We start from the raw sequence: 19587 nt of genomic DNA on the forward strand, positions 1-19587 counted from the left end.
CTGGAAAGTGTTCTTGAATTCCCATGGTTCTTAGGCTTCATAAAGCTGAACTGATCGACTGACTTATTGAAAACAGACATTGGAGCCGCTACACGAGTCAGTTCTATAATTCAATGATGCAGTGAGACTGAATGGAATCTGTCATTCACAGACAGAAAGATCTCAACCCTTATGCTGTACTGAGCTGGGAGCTGCAAGATGGGAATCAGAATGCCAGAAAACCACCAAGGTATTTTAAAGCCCCCCTAGTTCCCTCTTCTGGGAAACTATGAGCACTAATCACCTATAATACTCACAAACATGCGCTTGCAAGTTTGCAGATGATGCCGTCAACAAGGGTCTGAGTTACATCTTGCCTCACCTTGACTCTCAGTCTCAGGGATGCATGCAAGGATCCCGTTTGTGGACTTAAACTTGCCGTTCAACACCATCATCCCTGAAATCCTCCAACAGAAGCTCCTAGTGCCCGTGTCCACCTTCCAGTGGGTCATCAATTACCTCACCAACAGGCAGCAGCAGCTGATGGGAAGCATCACAGGACACTTTCATTAAAACCACTCACACAGGAGCTGCTTATTGCAGTAAAGTCCGACTCCTCGTGGACTGGGAAAGTCTACAGATCATAAGTGACTGAGTCTCTTTAGTAGATGATTTTCCTGTTGTCACATTCTCTCATTCATCCGACCAAAAAGGTTCACAGTGATGTGATGTAAACTTTTATTTTGAAAATCAGATCTTATATTTCGAAAAACCCAAATCGGATATGAATATTTAGCCAGCAGACGATCTTATTAAGAGAGTAAATAGCATAACCATTAAAGGTATGGTCGAATGTAAGTGACAGTATGTTTATAACGAACTATTGCTAGCACGCCCTGCCTTTTGCGCGGTCGCCGCAGCGTGTTTGGTTGGTTAGCTTATCTGTTAGCGACTTTAAGCGTTAAACTAGCAACCTTTTAATTTGTTTATGACGTAATGCTATGAATTGCGACGATAAGATATAATAATACTGCTTGTTGTCATGTTGTGTCATTAACAAATAAAAGACACAATATCTCTTGGTTTCGACGGCTCGGTCCCATGGTGTAATGGTTAGCACTCTGGACTTTGAATCCAGCGATCCGAGTTCAAATCTCGGTGGGACCTCACCCTTTTGACCGTTTTAAGAATGTTCGCAGTGATTACTAGTAAATTTCGAAATCACACAACTTACAAATGTAACGTTTTCACATCACTACAGATAATATTAACCTATGACGTGTTCCTAATGCAGCCTCACGGGTAGTGCGGTTAGCAGGAGCTAACAGCATTACCATTTAGAGCAGTGGAGATCTGCTCCAGAAAGAGGAATACTGTATCCTTAAAATCATTTTACCTTTTTTTAGCAAGTAAATAAAGGAAACAGCTTTTCACGATGAAGCACACACATTTAATTAGATTTTATTACATAAATTCTGTGTGAAACATGAGATGCATCATTCCTCTCACCACCTCTTGAGGAATAAAATATATTACTTCTTTCACATAAAAATGCATTATGAAAAATAATGATCGTGATCTAAATACCGCACTGTTTATAGAAAACACAAATATCACACTATGAAAATGTTTTGATAAGAAAACCTGTGTAAAATATCCTTATAAAACCACAAAGTCTTTGGCTTGAAGTGAAACTCAACAGAGCACAACTGAATAATTATGTCACCATGGGTACAGTTAAAAAAGCCCAGCTTATGTTATGGAGACTTCCATAAATGACAAATTACTTTTTTATTAACACATTTTTAATTATTAGTATTTGTAGAAAACATATCGACTCAGTGACCTTTAAATTTGTTTAAATGTAACTTTGTTTTAAGGCTGACCTTTGACTATACACAAAGTAATTTGCAACACTTTGTAGACTTCATTAAATTGTCTCTCGGTCTTAGAGTTTTACGTTTAGCATAATATGCTACACATCTCTTCTCAGTATACTTTAAATGTCTATTTGCAGTGAAAGCAAAATGCAGACTGATGCAGAAACAAATATGTTTTAGACCACTGAGTTAAAATAAAGACAAAGACAATTACTCATCAATTAAAATACGCAACTTCTCTCATTCAAGACTCGATTATTACTACCTTCATTACTTTACTTCTTCACAAAACCTCTACCAAGGCAGCTCAGTTTCCCGTTATGTCATTGCATGTGGATATGGATGGATATAAATGATATGACTTCTACAACCAAAACTATTTTAGTAATCCTGCTCAAAAACAAACAAACAAACAAACCAATGGCAACAAAACAGTGCCTCCTTGGATGAAAATAATAATAATTGTTACTCAAGTAGCTTGCGAAAATTGTTATTATGTTATTGTGGGAATCGTTTTAAACCAGATTATACAAATGACTTCATCATCCCCCCCAAAAAAACACACAAAGGTTTGTGCCAAAGGTTGAGTTGAGTTGTTCCTGATCTGTCAGACGTGGATTCTCTAATAAATACAGTCAGAGTTAAGCGGAGTGGTTCCACCTGTGCCAGCGCAAGAATGCAAACACCCACACTTCATCACACAATCTGCCAAACGGTCCTGCGCTCATCTGTGTAGCTGCGGTCCGAGCATGACTTTGTTGATGAAATTGACGATCGCCACAGCTGGCTGCTCTGGGTCCAGTTCTGCAAACAGGTGACACACATTCTCCGTAGCGCTGCCTGTCCGCCTCGCCACGAAGCCAAACATCCTGCAGCAAGAATGAGACGCAAGAGAAGAGGAGCGTGCATCAAATGAATAAAACAAGCAAGAGTCAGATTAACAAATTGGGTCATGATTAACCGCAAAGAAAGCCTGCAGCGATGCAAGCACTTACTTGCTTGACGTGCTATCAGAATTTATCCACCTGAAGCACGGGCACAGACAGAAACATAAATAACAAAGAGACATGTAGTATGCACGCTGTATTCACCAGACCTGACCTACCTTTGCTCATGGGGGGCAAGACTGCTGAAAGTCACACTGCTGATTGGGTAGTGTCTCCTGAAAAACAGCCTTCGTAACACAACAGGATATTAGATCTCATTTCCCTTCGGTATTAACTGTATGAAGTTGGACCTGTTTTAAAAATTATAATGCTCGTTGTCATATCTATGACGTACCTTCTTTTACTGTCAGTTAGAGTGACGCCCTGAGCAGAAACTTTGAAGTGGACGACAGTCGCTGCAGGACGGGGACTGAGAGCCAAAGTATACTTGGTTGCCTTGGAGACGGCCTCGGGCCCCGTCAAGGACTCGGTTTCCACAGAGTTCAGGTAGAGCACATTGCAAGCTTATTCATGAGAGAGATAACAGAGCATGGATTTATAATACACATACATTATGTTGCTGTTGGTCATTGCAATGGAAATATGAGGTGTGAGCATCCTCTGCTGGTCAAAAATAATAATAAAATAAAGGACAACTACGTGCAATACATTGAGAAGTTGATCCAACATTTAACTTCTTCTAAAAGAATCAGCTAAATAAAAACAAGATCAAATCCTACCGGCTCCTTGTTTGAGGAGGTTAGCCGCTGTGCTGGTGTTTGTTGCACTCTGCGTCTCCTGAAGCTCCCCAACCAGGTCTGAAAGAGCACAGGATGCAGTCACGCGCGCCAATAGCAGTCTATAGCTGGGCGTGGTCGCTCTTAACAGACATGATCTCCAATCAATGACATTTAAAATGGAAATGGTCATTTTAAATGTCAATGTAATAACTAAACTAATAACTAAATGTAATAAGTCTTGTTTAACCTTTTTCTGGAATGCGAAGGGCACATGGGAGAGAGATGGGAGTAATAGAATGCTGGTAGACGAGGGCAGATAAACTACCTGGAACAAGAATGAGAAAACATGTCAAACAGACTATGCTGATGGGAGATTACAGATTATTGAATCAAGTAGGACGGGCGGTTTCAACCGGGAGCAGGGGCGCTCAATGGTTGAGATCGTTCACAATCTTCTCCACATCACTAATTATGCGACATATTGTGGAAGTTTTGCCACATATAACTGACCAAAGTAGGACTCATTCCGACAGCCCTTGATTCTCACTCCCCGTGGGCTCTTCTCGATAAGGAAGTGTCTCACCAGCTGTTCCAGAGGATCTCCTGCAAAGGAGGAGAGACAAGCTAGACGAAAGAACCGAGGATCAAAGCTAAAGCAGACGGTCTCACTACAGAGCATATCCTGTAGAGCAAATGTAGAGATAATTGTGTTTTCCTTTCATGCAGAACCAGAATGCAAGTCAAATACCAAAAGAGTAAAAAGCTGTAGCTGTAGAAAAGCAGCCAAACGGAAATATGTTGGTGCAAATTCTCATTCATCCAAGTAACGGTAATCCTTGAAAGCTGAATCTGAAGTAACTGGAACGGGGGGGGGAGTATCAGGTGTGCTCTGTGATGGGAGAGTGTCAGCGAGGCTGACCGTGGTGAGGACAGCCACGATGGACGGCTTAGAGACAGTGTCTCTGAGGAAAGGACAGGAGGCGGAGCTAGAAGTGGAGATGATGAAGATGCTGAGGTTCTCCTTGGGAGCGACCAGGTTAGATTAGAAATAAGAGGGACAGTGAGGGTCAGACATTTTGGAGACCAGACTTCGATGGTTTGGACATGTCCAGAGGAGAGACGGGGACTATATCGGGAGAAGGATGCTGAGGATGGAGCTGCCAGGGAACAGGACTAGAGGACGACCCAGGAGAAGAGACATGGACGTAGCGAGGGAGGACGTGAGAGTGGCTGGTGTTGGGGAGGACGTTGGGTTGCTGTAGCGACCCCCCCCCCCCCCCTCATGGGACAAGCCCAAAGTACAGTAGTAGAACTGGTGACTCAACTGTAAACATGTCATCTTAATGTGTTCGTGACTTCAGAGGAGCCTAAATATAAAACCAAGCGCATCATATTTGATACAGGAATGTTTGAAACCACAACATCACCGTAATTTCTTTCTCTGATGATGTCCTGTATAGACACTTGCAGTGCATAGATAATCCACCAGGGGTCAGTAGGTCATGCAACAGTAAAGATTACAAGCTGCTGTTTGTCTTTGCTGCATTAAGGCTTCTTCTCCGCAGATAAACCAAAAGCATGACATTGTGCGAAATGAAAATTGTTCTTTTGTATTTTTGAAATTACTTGAAGACATTTTCAAAGGAAGCTCAATGTACTTAATATGTTCTTGCTCGTTTATGATAAACTATTAACAATAATTTGCACAGAAATACAAGATGTATCTTAAACTCATATTTGCAAATTGATATTTAATTAAATATTCCAGTTTCTCCCAAAACCTGGAATATGGCCTTAATGGTACGGTTTACAACTACAACAACATTTTCTACATGAAGTAGCAATTACCTTTGCTGCCAATGATGTTAACATTAGGGGGTGGGGTGACCACCTTGAGGGCCAGGCCATAGGCCCCCTGGAAGGAGTTACTGTCTCTGATGAGGAACGCTCCCGGTTCCTTGTCCTTCAAAACAGCTATGGCTGCAGTAGAGAGGACACATTAGAGAGCGTATGTTATAACGTGCAGCAAGTGAAGCAACGATGATAATATAAATCTGCGTCTTTCCCTCATCATGGCCTCACCGTGATCTCTGGAAATGCTTGGCTTGTACCAGTACTTGGAGCTGTCCTGGACAAACTTAGCATTGACTCGGACGTCTGCCTCCTCCCTGCAGCCGTGCTGCGGAGACCCCCGTTTCTGCTCTCCCACTAGAGTATTGCGATGGGTTGGGGAAGCAGCTGAGGAGGCCCGGAGGAGAGAATTGTGTCCGTTCAGGGATCCTGGTGTGGTTGCGGTTCGTTTCTTCTCGGGGAGCGGTGGCTGGGTGGCAGGGATGGTGACTGCAGTGTACCCAGTGTACGGCACATGGGGGACGTTTAATAATGGACAATAGCAGGACGCCAAAGGGAAGGTTGGCGTGTTATATCCGTCGGGCACAGGTGATGGCGGTTTGGTCTCGGCTGAGCTGTCCCTGTCTGGAGTCAATCGTTGTCCTTCAATGTCTTTTCCTGATTTGGAGTCCTGGGGAGATGATTGGACGTCATCAATAGGAGAATTTGGGGAAGTGGTGGAAGGGCTAGAATTTAAACTGAGGTCCATGGATGCAGCTCTGCTGCCGTCTGATGGGGCATCGCTAGGAAGGGCAGAACCATTCAGTTGGACTTGGATCGGGGTGATGAAGACGGTGGCATATCTTGAAGTCTGCGATTGATTAGGTCCCTCTGCATTTCCTGAGGCCTCGGCAGCCTCAAGCCTCCCATCAGAGTTAATGGATACGCTGGACCTTTGGCTTTGAGTTTCTTTCGGTACTGGTGTGATAGTTTTGTCATTATTTGTGTTGGACTGCAGGTGAGTGGAGATCTCTTTGCTTTGAGGAGGGCTATCAGCTATTACACTAAGAAAAAGCATAGCATAGAAATAAAAAATAATGATCTGCAAGACTGTATAACAGTATTCTTATTTTCTCAATTCTTTTCTCAAAAGTTTCGCCCACCGGTCTCCTGTGTGTGTCGGACTGCTGCCCCCAATGATTGTGTAGTCATGATCAGAGTCCTGTCCTGGGATGCTCGACTGACTATTGGAGTCTGATGTCGCCCCAGATGCCTGGGATCTGTCATCGTCGGTGTCAGCCATTGCCTGTTCCACTTTGAGAAGTGAGAAAAAGATGGGTTAGATGTATATGAAAGAAATTGGAGAAAGGCAAGTGATAAATACGGGGACAAAAGCAACCCCGATTGTGTCCATTGTTCACCTTTGTGATGCTCGACATGCTGGTTTCCCCTAGAGCCAGAAGGGGTTTCAGGTAGCCTGCCTCTTCCAGGAGAGGGGCTACTAGTGGGCAGAGGTGAGGCAGATCCAGAGCGGTACCCTGAGGTGTAACCCCGACTCCCATGGCTCTCGGCTGGAGACGACTGGTAAGGAGAGCAGGGACAGGAGTGGCGAGGCTGTGGGGGAGTGTGGTACCCACTGCTGGCTCCATGCCGCACATCCATCAACGACTTGGGGGTGGGGTAGCCCTGGTGAGCTCCGATTGTAAATCGAGAACGTTCTGGGTTCGGGCCCCGATCTAAAGTGGAGTGACACCTGCAAAATGTGGGCATGGCTGAGTTGCACTGCCATTTTCCAACCTCTCTTTCCACCTCCCATAATTGAGGCCCCTCTCTTGTTTGTTGTAGCCCCCCTACTGATGACCAATGAGAATTTTCCAGTTGGTCCATTTTCATTTTGTGGAATGCTGTAACTGAGGAGGATTGGTGTTCTCGCCTACTCGAGCAATCCCGACACGAGCAGCCAGAACATGGCGATGGAGAGCCGAAGAGCATTTCCCTGTAGGGGCTTGTGGGCAATGACTGATGGGAGAGGTGAGAGGCTGCATTGTGGCTGGAATAGTTGAAGAAGTTACATTCTTCCCCAGCGCAGAGTCTGCTTGAGGTTGGAAGGGTGTGGCTGTGTGGGTGGGTGCATTCAGTGGAATAAGGGTAGCAAGGCCTGACGCGACAGGGCGGGGGCGGGGGTGGAGGCGGACGTTCCCATGGCAACTCTGGCAAAGGATGGACGCTTTGTCGATGGCAGAGTTCAAAATGAGTTAAATGTGGAGGGGGGGACACAGATTTGGTCGGTAACGCTGGCAGAGTTTGGCTTTTTGGATGCTTTTTGACGCTACACTGGCGAACACAGCGATTGTTAGCAAGACAGGGCTCTCTCTCTCTCTCTCGCTCTCTCTCCCTCTCCCGTCCAGCATCATCACACCTTGTACCTGCATAACCGTAACACGAGTGCTCTCGCCTCAAGCCCCGAGGACTTGATGGGTCTCCGTCATCTAAAATCGCTGTTTCTCTCTCCTCCTCTTTCCCTTTCGCTCTCTCCTTTACCCCATCCTCCCTGTCTCCTGTCCTCAAGGCAGTGCTTTCTCTGGCCGGGGAGGTCATGGATGGAGACGTGTTAGCTGGTTGGTCAGAGAAGACGGAAGAGCGACTGCAGGCGGATGCGTTGGAGCCAGAATGAGCTTGGTTGACAGTTTGAGTCTTGACTGTTGGGCTGCTAGTGAGGTATCCATTAGCCGCTACTGCTGAGGCAGCCGAGCCCGGCCCACGACGTTTCCTCACTTGGGCGTACAAGCTGCCATCCAAGGGGCCTCTCGTATGAGAGATATCTGGTTAAAGTACATAAAGAAGTACGGTAAGTGTAATGTGATGCTTGACTTGTGCAAATAGAGTTGTGTGAGGTTATATTTCTTACTTTCCACACTGTCTTGGTGATACAGGTTGAAGTTTTCATAGGAATCCCATTTGACCACAGGGTCTGAGGTGTTGTAGTCAACTTTGACAGAGTTGTCATTCTTGCTGTGCTCTCGACCTTGGAAAGCAGACGTTTTGATGTGAAGCACGAGAATGTGAAACAAAAAAGATTTGGGGCATCCAAAGGACACAATAACAAAGGTCTATAGTCACCGTTGGTTTTCTCAGGCCCACTGGAGAAGATAAACTCGACTGCAGCATCCGGAGGGAACCTGTCATCTACAGACAGATCAGCACAAAGGCACTGACTAACATGCACGGCCATCTTTGTTACAAAAGGAACACGTGAATCTCTTGGCAAGTGACGACATTTACTATTTTAGATTGAACTAAAGGCTACGAGGTGACTGTCACTGATTCACCTCAATTGACAAGTTGACAATAAAAAGTTTCATCCCGTGCGTTGAAAAGCAACATGCACGTGATCCCAGTATGTGAACAACAGGCCCTAACACATTTATAGACATTGTGCTGACTATTCCTAAAGAAGCTCTAGCACTGAGCTCCAACTATATTGCCAGGCTGGATATTTTCACGAAGCAGTTGACTTAAGTGGATTGTTTCGGTCAGTAGGTACGCAAGAATAAGATGCTTATTCATTCATTTACTACATATTGAAATACCTTTCTGACTGACCAACAACTGGAAACTGCCCCGGCCCACTCATGTCCTAGGAAACCACTTGGTGTTTATACCTGTGCATGCCAGGTCCAGCTCAGTCTTTCCAAACCACAGTTGGGCTCCATAAACAGTGCAAGTGTGGAACTGGATCCTGAACACCGCCTCCCTCTCTGCCGCTCGACTTCTCCGGTGGTAGCACTTCACCTGTAGAGAAAGACGCAGGAGAACAGTCATCTTACCGGGAATGTCTCAAAAGTGTAACAAAAGAATTCAAGCAACTGTCAAGTTCCCAAAAAAAGCCTATAACAGTTCAAGAGAAGTCATCTCTCACCATAATGTCCCCCTTTAATAAAAGCGCTGGCTCTATCGTCACACAAAGCTTCCTTTCCCTGGAACTCTGCGGATCACTGGACACAGACAAATGAAAAGCAGCCGTACCAGTTCAAAACATACATAAAACCAGTCCAAACATGTCCCAGTCGGGTAAAACGGCGATAAACAACATTAACTTCAACATAAGCAAAGACGAGCCTACACCTAAACACAGACAGCGACTTATACGGGCATCATGTGTCAGTTGGATACACAAAGAAAACGTGTCTGCCGTGCACTCGGGTACGACCGGACGACTGTCCATGCACTCACTAGACGCCCGAGGTGTAAACCAGCTGGAGAGACTGGTAGATCTTCAGGAAAGGGTAGAAACCTGCAGCCCAAAGAGGAAAAAATAATACTAAAAAGGAAACAAAGGAGTTGTTGTTTTTCTGCTAACGGTTTATATCCCCTCTGACCGCTAATAATTTATAGCATTGAATCACCACAAAATTACTGCAAGCTATTATGTGCAAAGCAGACCTCCTCCCGCTTGGAAGTTTGGCAGCGATGGAATGAGGATCTGGTGGAGGAACAGAGGACTGCTGTTCATCTTGGTGGTGCCGGACAGCAAACTGCTGAAGTAGTAGATGTACCTGAAGCAGAGAGGTGAGGACATGACGGGGTGCAAGAGGGCATTCACGGCACTGGAGGAAACGCAGGCGTGCAGGAGCCTCGCGTACCTCTTTTGAGAAGGCTGCAGGGAAGAGGAGACTTGTTCCTCACAGAACTTCCTCATTGCGAGTGTGGTGAGCACCTGGTCCACGCTGTGGTCACAAACATGTGTAAGAAATACTTTATTACAGATCTGGGCAGGATTAGATGCAAGTTTATTGTGTGTTCTTTGTAGCAGACGAGCTGTAAATGCATTATGGTTGTCATTAGTGATTTTGGATACCAAATATTCAATAGAAAAATGAGCTAATCAACAGCTAAAAGGATTAGACAGATGATCAGACAGGCTATATATTATATACTGTTATATATGTCATGTTAACGTTATTTCCATACAACAAAAACTGCCAAAAAGTTGGGGATCCAACTTTTCTTGACCAAAAAAAAATCATTGTACACGATATTACATTGAGCGTGTCAGATTACCCAGCTGATATCTTGCTGTAGTGCATGTAGGCTGCCACGATGACCCCCGTCTTCCCTTTATTTCCCTGTCAGAACAGACCAATCAAGGACTATGGATCCTTTCACCATTTTCTGAGTGAACCTGGCAGATGTGGATTTAGATTTCACGGACCTTGCAGTGGAGAACCACTACATTTTGGGGATCAGCGGTCAGACTGTTGTCCATCGCTTTACAGACAGCACAGATCCTGTCCAGGGGTGGGGCATGAAAGTCCGGCCAGCCGTAATCCTGCACCTGAAGCACAGGGGGGGGGGGGGTTTCCCTCTGTTGTGTTTCTGTGACCAAACCAACGTGTAATACTCGTACCTTTGGGTTGAGTCTGGTGATGTCATGCCTCTTCTCTGATAAATTTAGTAGCTGGAAAAGACACATCAAATGTCACAAATCTGTTTTACATATCAGCCAAACGCTGAAAACAGGACTAAAGGAAACGTGAACCAGATTATCTCGTCCCTCTACATAACAACATTAGGTATTGAGTTTTTATTAGTTTGATTTTCAGTTTTTCGACGAACCAAAAACTTGTCTTGGTGCTTGGATGTAAGCATGGATGCCACTTCCTGCAGGTTCCTGCGGTAACGCTGCTCCTCTAGGTCCGGCATGAAGAAGACAGAGATGATCCTCTCTGTGATGTAGGTGAGGTCGAAGTCAAAGTGGTGCTCCATCACACGCTCCATCACTCGTTCCACACTTTTACTCCTGGTGATTTAAGAATTCATTGTTTTGTTGCAACCCAAACAGCCAATGAGCATTTTGTTAGCCTAATAGCATAATTGCCCAAAGTCTTATGCCATTACTATTGATGATGGGCAATTATGCCATGAGGCTACTGATTAGAATCTTAAATTCCTTGAGATTACTGGGTATTTTATTTGTGCGTATTTAGATTTTACATGGAGGTTTTCTGCCGACTGACTCTAAATCAGGATTTTCTCACCTTGCTATGGAGCCTCTCTTCTTCTGTTGTGTAGATTTACAGGAGACGTGCTGAGAAACAAAATAGAAAAGCACTCAGAGAGACCAGACCTCCGCCAAGCAGCTCATTCCCCTCATAATTAGATCTACACCATCCAAAATGTAATCAACAGTTTCTGGTAGGATTCCCAACATTTCCTGGATATTTCAAGATCCTTCCAGAACGTTTTAAGTTATCTTGCTAACAGACGGACGGACAAACGTAACATACATAACTTCGGCCTGGCCTTGGCGGAGGTAACAATTATAACAAACTACAAAAATCACACGGACAGACCCTCCAAAGAGTTTTTATTTTGATCTCCCAGATCTGGATTTTGACCTCGATCAGGATCAAATTGCGAATAACGGTGGAACTTCATGCCCGGGTATTATTATACCAGGCTATTATTGGTTTTTTATGATATTGTTAAAATATTAATAGTAGCCTTGCCACATTGAAGAACATGAAGAAGCAATACGGAATCTTCATTTGTACTAAACCACCTAAAAAAATGTCTGATTTCACTGCACACACACTCTGTGATACGCTTGTGTGAGAAAGAGAGTGTTTAAGGGCGTGCGATGGAGAAAAGATGGGGGAACAGAAACACAGGGAGGAAAGAGTAAAGGGTGGAGTGAAGGGGTCCTGCTGCATTCAGCTAAAGCCTTGAGCCCCTCATCATCATGTAATGCATCTATAATAGTGGCTACGAGGATAAAGCGATATGTTCAGGAAGGAACAGCAGGAATCACACACACAACACAAGCATTTGCTCCCATGCATAAACACACACACACACACACACACACACACACACAAGAATACAAGGGGCAGGAACACTGATCCAGCTTAAAGTCAGAAGAGGAAGACACCAGAGTTAACCGGAAGCAATTTGCAACAGGATGCCAGTGTTGTTAACCTGGACACGCACACACACACGCGCACACACACACACACACACGCACACACACACACGCACACGCACACACACACACACACACACACACACACCTTTAGAAGCTCTACCAGCCTCGGGCTTGCCATCGATGCATGGCGACTGTACAGCGGTGCGACTGAGAATGGAACCATCTGGTTCCGTTTGCTAATGACAGCGCTCGGGCTCGCCGCCACCGGGACGGGTCGGACTCGGGCGCTGGATGCATGGCCAGTCGGAGCGCAGCTTGAATTGTTCAGCTCATCACCAAAAATGTCTTCAACCAAAGACACTTTGGGCTTTTGAGAATATGCTGAGCCTCCGTCTGAAGAAGTCAAAGCGTGAGAAATCTACATTTAACTTAGCAGACGAGCAGCTTAAACGTTGCGCTGAGTTAAACTCAACCAGCTGCTGCATGAGGAAACATTTAGTTCTCGAAATGTCGCTCGGTGACATTTTGCTTCGTGAGACTAAACAATTGAGAGAATTAACGTTGTTAAGCTATGTGAGCTAGAAGGCTTGAAAGTGCGACAGCTGTTCGCATCTCATTTTCACCCCCCCCCGACAGATCGACTGTGGCTTCCACATCACTCCCATTTCAAAGAGAGGAAATCCAGCCGAGACTCTGGTGGCGCAGCGGTCAGCGAAGAGAACACGCTTTTCACAAGCTGCTCTCTGGATCCGCCGGCGCCTCTGTGCCATCGAGGAGGAGGGAGTTTCATTCTGGCAGTCTCCTCCGGGGTGACATCAGGCCCAGAGAGGGAGGCGTGAGTAAGACTTCCCGTCTGACAGCGGAAAAGCTAAATAACAACGGTCGCTTATTTCAAGTTCCATAGCGTCACAAAAGACACTGAACGAGCCAATCGCTCCACACACTGGACCGGCGAAGGAGGGAACAAGAAGAAGTACGAATCAGGGTTAAAGGTCAAAAGAGAAAGCGGCAGAGCTCAAACATGAAGAGGATGGGGAGAGTGAGAACAAGCGCTGGACAGGAGAGAGACATCAACAGCTGAACACGCTGACCACTGACAAACAGCTATTTTAATAGAGCTCCTAATTTTAGAGCTCTTAAAGGCTCATTTTGTTTATTCGATGGTCAGTCGTCGCACAAATCCACCTCCCACTTTCAAACGACGGCGGCTACAACAGATCTGCACTACAACTCCGCCTCTCGAATTAGTCTGTGACGGCAACATTTATCTTTGCTCTTTGGCGACTTCATTAAAAGTCACCGTCTATAAATATAAATGTAGTTACTGTCAGCAAGCGTCGCATTATATCAAGAGAAATATTAGACACGGCCGCCTGGAATATAAACAAGGCTTACTGTGCACCCATCGCCCAGGAAATGAAAGGAAGAGTTAGATATGAGGAGTGTGTTTGCATGTGTGTGTAAAGCAGTAACATTTAATTAACCGTGAAGGCTCTTTGTGCATCAGGAGGATAGTAAATAGCAAGCAGCCGCACAGCCGCACAAACCTCCGGTCCCCCGTTGATCACACACAAACGCATTGTTGACACGAAACTCTCAAATCTCAAATCACGAGGAAACACGAACGAGAGCAGCTGGTTGGAGCATTTCACTGTCCAGCGTCAACATCCATCCGATGACAGCAGAGCGGTGGACTGGATGCGGGATGCAGCTGCCCGTGCACGCCGTGCGCTGTGATCGAGACGCATTACGTAACGCAGACGAGCACACGGTGGCGAGGGGGATCGATAGCAGACGGATACGGAGGGGAACGGTGCGTTTAAGCAGCAAACAGCGCCATAGAAAAGGTCGTGCACGATAAGATGCATGCTGGTGATGCACGCGGGAAAGCGTGGCGACACAAACGCATCCCACAAACAGTTCGGCACAGGTTTAAAAGCTTTAAAACATTCGCAGGAGCGCAGAGAAGATGGGCTGCGTCATGTCATTAACGTTAAAGCTCGTGAATTCTCTCCCCGCTATTAACAATTAAAATCTGCGTATCTTTTTGTCGGTCATCTCGACTGCGTTTGCTTCAATCGGGTAGAATTTGAGCTCGACTGCTCCCGCTTTAATGCGCACGCTCGGGCTGCAATAGCAAAGTGAACATGGAAGGTTTTAAAAGCGTGCAAGACGGCTCCTCAACAGAACAGAGAAACGCACGTCGGACTCTAAACCGCTGAGCAGAGCTTTCGAGTGAGGCCGTGTTTTTACCTGTTCACAAGCAGCCTCAGTGATTCCTCCGACGCCGAGCAGTCCTGAGTGCGGAGTGGGATGCGACCTCCCTCTCCAATGAGCTCCCTGCCCACTCTCTCTCTCTCCCTCTCCCTCTCTCTCTCTCAAACACACACACACACACACAGACCAGTCGTTTTACGCGCGCATGCACATGCATCCTCTGGGCTGCCCTGTCACGCCACCAGCCCGCTGACCTCGCTAACGGCCTGATGCAACCAGAGGCCGGCGGAGAGGCCGCATCAGCAGGAAACGGTTCATGCGACCAGACAAACGTGTTGCAGAAGCAAAGCCGAGCCGAGCCGAGTCGAGCCGAGCCGAGCCGAGCCGAGCCGAGCCGAAGGAGGGAACCAAAGTAAAAGGCGTGAAGAAGAACGGCGGCCACAGACCGTAGCGGCTTAAAAGCAAAAGCAGCCCCGCGTGGAGCTTAGCGTGACATGAAGCAGGCCATGGGCGACCTTTGACCCAATGGTCCCCTTTATTTATAAATGCCCCTGATTACACACACAGCTGCCTCTCACTTATTTGCGTCCTCACACACATCACTCACTAGCAGGCATTTATGGAACTCTTATTTTCTATATTTACCAGCCAAGACTTTTCCTATCGAGCTTGATCATCATCCTGCGTGACTTAAGTCTCCTCTCATCAGCGGCGCCTGCCGCTCCCACGGCGACCACGGGTTGTTTTTGGCTGTCGCCTTAGCAACCAGTCGGAACGATATGTCCCCTTTTAATGGATGCTACTAAGGCTGGACAGCTGATGGTACCCTACACACAAACACCGGACTATTCCAATGTTTGTGTGTCGCAGGGGTCAGGAATCTACGCGCGAATGGCTTCAATGGCCCATTTTCTTTTATTCCAACAAGAGAAGCTCAGACGTGACTGAATTACTCGTGACATCCTGGCTGCCGTCCACGGGGACGGTTTCTCCAGCCAGACATCGAGGTCAGTTCATGGGCGTTCTCTGCTTAAGGCTCGTGGTGTATGAACATCAGAACCCCCCCGGCGCTGGGGGGGGGGGCAAACGCCACACGGGGCGGAAAGAAGATGAAGTGTGCTATTTATGATGGATTCAGGTGGGACACGTATGACTTACCTTGGCTTCACACTTCTTGTGAACTGCAAGCTTGCACTCTGCACACAGGGAGGGGAGAGGAGAGCGAGACCGGTCAGGGCGGGCCCGGGTGTCTACCCGTCCGGTTCTGATGGATTTGTGGACTCACCGTCGCAGAAAGCTCCCGGGCCGTCGACGCTCTCCTCGCACACGACGCATATTTGCTTCCTCTTGGAGATCTTCTCCGTGCAGGTGAGGCTCCGTGCTTCCGCGAGCTGGAGACAAACAGGACAAACGAATGGACCTGAGCAGTCAGCAGTTCTGGTCTTTCTTGTGGTTTAATGTAGTTACATGTTGAAGACACTCATCTCATCTTAACGGAAAACACAGGACGACACCTGCTGGACAAAAGGTAGTACCGCAACCAAAAAACACCCCCCCCCCGTCAGGAAAGGATGAATGGACACATTAAAAACAAAAGGATTTGGAATACGATCAAAATGAAAATTAATATGGAATCATGTCATGTTCTAGAACAATTATATCAGGACTGGACAGGCTTGACCGCCGGATGCAGTAAAAACAGAAGATAAGACGAGGGAACATTTAGACAGCAGAGACGAGGGAACATTTAGACAGCAGAGACGAGGGAACATTTAGACAGCAGAGACGAGGGAACATTTAGACAGCAGAGACGAGGGAACATTTGGACAGCAGAGACGAGGGGACATTTAGACAGCAGAGACGAGGGAACATTTAGACAGCAGAGACGAGGGAACATTTGGACAGCAGAGACGAGGGGACATTTAGACAGCAGAGACGAGGGGACATTTAGACAGCAGAGACGAGGGGACATTTGGACAGCAGAGACGAGGAAACATTTAGACAGCAGAGACGAGGGGACATTTAGACAGCAGAGACGAGGGAACATTTGGACAGCAGAGACGAGGAAACATTTGGACAGCAGAGACGAGGGAACATTTGGACAGCAGAGACGAGGGGACATTTGGACAGCAGAGACGAGGGAACATTTGGACAGCAGAGACGAGGGGACATTTGGACAGCAGAGACGAGGGGACATTTGGACAGCAGCGGTTCCCAGCACCAAAAGCAGTGCTATGGAATTGGAGTGTTACAACATCCCAGCCCTTCTGAGTTTTTGCAGCCAATAGCGACGTCATTCTACAAGTATGTCTGACCCCCACAGAGCGTCCACAGCGTTCCCCTTCTCACAGGGCCTGGAGCAGAGAGCAGGCACCACCGAAAGGATATCTGTGCGGCTCCAGCTGCATGAGCTTTTATCGCCTAACTACAGGTAAACTGCAGGTAAACTATCAGAAGCTCTCCTCTGTGAACCAAACAACAGTTATTTAATACACCGATGTGTGTGAGGCTGACAAATACAATCACCATTTCATGCTGCAGTAGCAGAAGTACCATTACTGTGTTGTACGCAAAAATATCTTACAGATTTAGACACAACAGAAAAGCTGTTACACGCATTTTGTAGCACTGTGCTAATGCATGTAGACGTTTAAAAAAACATACGGCTGGAAGAGACACACACGCGCACGCGCACACACACGCACACACACACACACACCTATTTTCAGCATTTTCATGGTGGTTTAGAGGCGACAACCCCGAGTCACTCCTCATGTAGGCTATAAATAACATGCCAAAACTAGAGCACCCCCCTGGTTGGCCACCTGCTGCCGTCCCTTCCTGGGTGAATGTGTGTGTGTGTGTGTGAGTGTGTGCATGTGTGCGTGCGTGTTGTTTCTGCTCTCCAGCATGTGAGTTGTCATTGAAATAACTCTTGCAGACCAAGGTGTTTCACGCCAACATAGTCTGTCGTACTCTGCATTAATGTACTGTGTGTGTGTGTGTGAGAGAGAGAGAGAGAGAGAGAGAGAGAGAGAGAGAGAGAGAGAGAGAGAGAGAGAGACTGAAAAAAAGAGCAAAATAAAGATCTCCTGGACTGTTTGCATGTATGACATATTTCATTCCTCTCCACAACAGAGTCCACCCATTCATTTGGGACCATGGAAAACACACACACACACGCACACACACACACACACACACACACACACACACACACACACACTAAATCAGGGCATCAGAGGATTTGAAGCCACACGTGATCTGAATAGTCTGATTGTGTGTTCTGCTGCACGACTGTTTAAAGTGAAATTATTCAGAACGACTTTTCTGACACGACTTCCTCTGATGTCAGAACTTCCTGCGGCTGAACCAACAGACTCTTGACTTCAGTCTCTATTCAGGTCCTGCAGAGGCTTTTCCTCTTAAACTATGTGGCTTGCTCCTAAATCCACACCTAAATAGAACGAGCAGACAGACGGACGGACGGACGGCGGGTCGGGACCAGCAGTAACTGAAACCGCTTCCTCCTGAGGGACATGATTAAAGGGCAGATCCACTGCGCCCGACTTGGTGGTTTTTTTTAACCCCTTGTTCATTACCTGTGATTCCTGCGCATCCAGAAGGAGATGCACATTTATATGACCATCATAACAATTGTTTAATGGTGGCTTCGGTCTGCAAACATGTGATTCGCGCATGTGATGCCTAAACGGGACCGTCGGCATTCGGCCTGTGGAGCACGAGACAAAAATACCGAACCGGAATATTTTGTGAAGTCCAGGGCTCTAGAATATCCTGGAGGACCACGTGGGTGTGGGGGGACTCCAACAACCATTTCACACCAACATGAACACTTCCAGGCAGTTTGGAGCCGCACGGCGTGTTTCTGGGCTGCAGGACAGCCGAGGAGCTTCAGCGTCCCCGTCTCCGGAACGCATGATGTTTATTCATGTGTTCATTCTACGCTAGTTACTAACACGCCCGACACCCTTTGAGTGTCACATTGCTGTCCGCCCGCAGTTCCCTGGTGAGAGCGTCTTGACTTACCTCAGCGAGCTGAAGCATCTCAGGATGTTCTTCTGGGTTCGCCTTCACAGAGATCTGCCCGGCGTCACCATCGGCCCCGTGTTTCCTCAACCTGTCAACGTTGGTGCTGTGAACGCAGCCCATACTTCCAGCAGACGTTCCGGCCGCTCCTTCCAGCTGAAGCGCTCGTCTCCGGAAGGTCCGTCTGCTTTTCCTCCTCTCGGTGTTTCACGTTCTCGTGTTTCTGCAAAAGCTTATGCCTCCTCGTCTCCGGTTCCTCCTCACAGCCCAGATACTTCCTCTGTTCCCCTCTCCTGTTACAGCCCCTGTTCCTCCCCACTGAGGACTGTCAGACCCCCCCCCCCCCCCCCCCGTCCCCTTGCCAATACCTCGTCACGTTTATAGGCCCTCAGATATTCCTCGTCGTGACTCCCCTTGCTGTTTCTCCATGGGGGAGAAGGGGGCAGCTGTTTGGGCTTGTTGGTGTCAGGCCCTTCCCCTCAGCCCCTCTCGCTCTCGATTGGATCGAGCTTCATCCCTCCAGACTCCTCATCTTTGCTTGGGCCCACTTCCTCGGGTCGCTGCGACGACTTTTAACCATCTGCTTGTCTGGATTTCTTTGGAGCCAATGAATATTTTTTAGATTTGCATCTCCTTTGGATGTTAAAACGCAGAGCGTGACTCAGCAGCCCAACATCCTCTCGGTGGCCTGAAACGGAAAGAACGAGGAGCTTTGTCTTTCAATCCAACATTGTGAAATTCCATTAGGACTGCAACTCCAACACACACTTAACTGTATTTCCTCAATCTGGGTCCTCCAGACGAAATGCTGCTTCAAGATGGACGTTTTTAGAGTCGCAAGGGGAAAACGTCCAACAATAAGCTCTTTCTCGGGCCGTGGTTACAACCACACAAAGCGCTCTTTGGTGTAAGGGTTAGGGTTAGCTGCTCAATCAAGTGACAGTCCCTCAGAAACGTTTTCCAGCATCTTCCGGCCGGTCAGCTGACCGTCTTTATGGCGCTTCAAAAATGCTCTAAACACCGGGGGACATTTCACTCGA

General features: G+C 47.0%; 1 protein-coding gene and 1 non-coding gene across 2 annotated transcripts; one reads left to right on the top strand and one right to left on the bottom strand.

Moving 5' to 3' along the window:
* Positions 1-1074: 1074 nt before the first annotated feature.
* Positions 1075-1146, top strand: trnaq-uug (transfer RNA glutamine (anticodon UUG)). Its single transcript has one exon. It is a non-coding gene; the product is annotated as a tRNA-Gln (tRNA).
* Positions 1147-1415: 269 nt separating this feature from the next.
* On the bottom strand, positions 1416-14612 carry LOC137897952 (tensin-2-like). The gene is made up of 24 exons (XM_068741950.1): positions 14534-14612; positions 11394-11443; positions 10972-11155; positions 10763-10813; positions 10568-10690; positions 10417-10481; positions 9999-10082; positions 9799-9911; positions 9589-9649; positions 9275-9350; positions 9018-9147; positions 8476-8541; positions 8264-8380; positions 6777-8177; positions 6519-6669; positions 5608-6419; positions 5374-5505; positions 4036-4128; positions 3773-3850; positions 3526-3603; positions 3141-3309; positions 2965-3033; positions 2855-2884; positions 1416-2728 (listed from the first exon to the last, which is right to left on the bottom strand). Exons 3-24 carry the CDS (start codon positions 11131-11133, stop codon positions 2584-2586), a joined length of 4206 nt encoding a protein of 1401 aa, XP_068598051.1. The 5' UTR covers positions 11134-11155; positions 11394-11443; positions 14534-14612; the 3' UTR covers positions 1416-2583.
* Between the last annotated feature and the right edge of the window lie 4975 nt (positions 14613-19587).

Source organism: Brachionichthys hirsutus, chromosome 8, assembly GCF_040956055.1.
Source record: "Brachionichthys hirsutus isolate HB-005 chromosome 8, CSIRO-AGI_Bhir_v1, whole genome shotgun sequence".
NCBI lineage: Eukaryota > Metazoa > Chordata > Actinopteri > Lophiiformes > Brachionichthyidae > Brachionichthys > Brachionichthys hirsutus.